We start from the raw sequence: 1,283 nt of genomic DNA on the forward strand, positions 1-1,283 counted from the left end.
GGGGGGTGGGGGGGGGGGGGGGGGAGGGGAAGTGCTCAAAGACTCTTTTGGTTTGAGTCAACCAGAGTGATAGAGAACAAACACAAATATGGCCTGGAAAGGCTGGGACACTTGCTCCAGTCTTTGCCACAATGATTGTTTAATGTAAAATACTGAAACAGTCCTGGGAGCATGTATCCACCTGATCCCTTCCAACCCTTTCATTCCCCAGGTGTTAACAACCTTCTCTTCTTTACAACTGTCTTGATGCTCCACTAATCAAGCTGGCCATTGTTTGGCAATCCTGTTGCATTAGCCGCTCCTGGCCACCGAGCTCCTCTTTCACAGCCCTGCTGATTGCTCTTAACCTCATTCCAATGATGTTTTTGCATCCAGCTTAAACAAGGTAACAGCCCTAGGCCCCTAGCATATTGGCAAAGCTTATCGTTTATTTTTAGCTTGAAAAGACACAACGTTTTACATGCGATGACGCCTGTCCTCATTTACACCCCCTTTTCGAAACCCTAGATCCACCCATGGACATGCCTGCTAGGAGCGCCATGGGGAGAGCCCACCCCGGGACCTGGCAACTCGGGTAAGAAACGCTGGTGTCCCGCACCACTGGGTGCGTGAACGCCGCATGCCTGAGCCTGGTGGGGCACGGCGAGCTCCAGCAGGCGGTGGCGAGCGGAGAGCTCCTGCAGGCAGCCACAGCGCTCCTGATGGTGGGGGGTGGCAAGTGGCAACCAGTGGTGGCCGAGCACCTGCAGACACCGCCGGCAGCGTCAGCGGTGATGGCGGACCGCCCGCAGATGCCACCAGCGGTGTCAGCAGTGCCTTTTGGCAGGGGGTGCGCTGCCCGCCACACTCGGGCGCTGGACAACGGCCCTCGGCCTCTGCACACCGGGGCCCCCTCGCTCGCTCGGGTTTTTGCCTACAGAAACACCAGAGCCGTGTTGCCGGGGCAACGCACTCGGCGTGCCGCTCGCACGGCGGACTCCTCCAGGCGGTCTGGTCCTGAACGGAAGGCTGCCGGGGGCGGGCTGGATGGCGGCCTCTCTCTCCCCCGCCTCCCGGCGACACTCACCCGCTGCGCCTTCTCCCAGATCTGGTTGAGCTTCACGACGCGGAACTGCGCGGGCGCGGGGGCGCGCGGCGCCTCGTTGGCCTCGCGGGAGTATTTGCCGGCCTGGCCGGAGCCCGCGACCAGCAGCACGAACAAGAACAGGACCGGCGCGGACCCCATCGCTGCTCCGCTCTGCGCCGGCGCCGCCAGCCGGGGGCCGGGCCGCTAGGCCGCTGCG

At 62.1% G+C, this 1,283-nt stretch overlaps 1 protein-coding gene across 2 annotated transcripts in view; it reads right to left on the reverse strand.

Moving 5' to 3' along the window:
* Nucleotides 1-1,253, reverse strand: part of LRPAP1 (LDL receptor related protein associated protein 1) — a 27,706-nt gene extending 26,453 nt beyond the window's left edge. For both annotated transcript variants that reach the window (XM_019526326.1, XM_019526327.1), the window contains exon 1: nt 1,067-1,253. In XM_019526326.1, coding sequence (XP_019381871.1) covers nt 1,067-1,225 — 159 coding nt within the window. In that variant the 5' untranslated portion in view covers nt 1,226-1,253. The remainder of the gene's footprint in view (nt 1-1,066) is intronic.
* Nucleotides 1,254-1,283: the final 30 nt, after the last annotated feature.

The sequence above is a fragment of the Gavialis gangeticus genome, unplaced genomic scaffold (assembly GCF_001723915.1).
Source record: "Gavialis gangeticus isolate Ggan-Ray unplaced genomic scaffold, GavGan_comp1, whole genome shotgun sequence".
In the NCBI taxonomy this organism is placed as follows: Eukaryota; Metazoa; Chordata; order Crocodylia; family Gavialidae; genus Gavialis; species Gavialis gangeticus.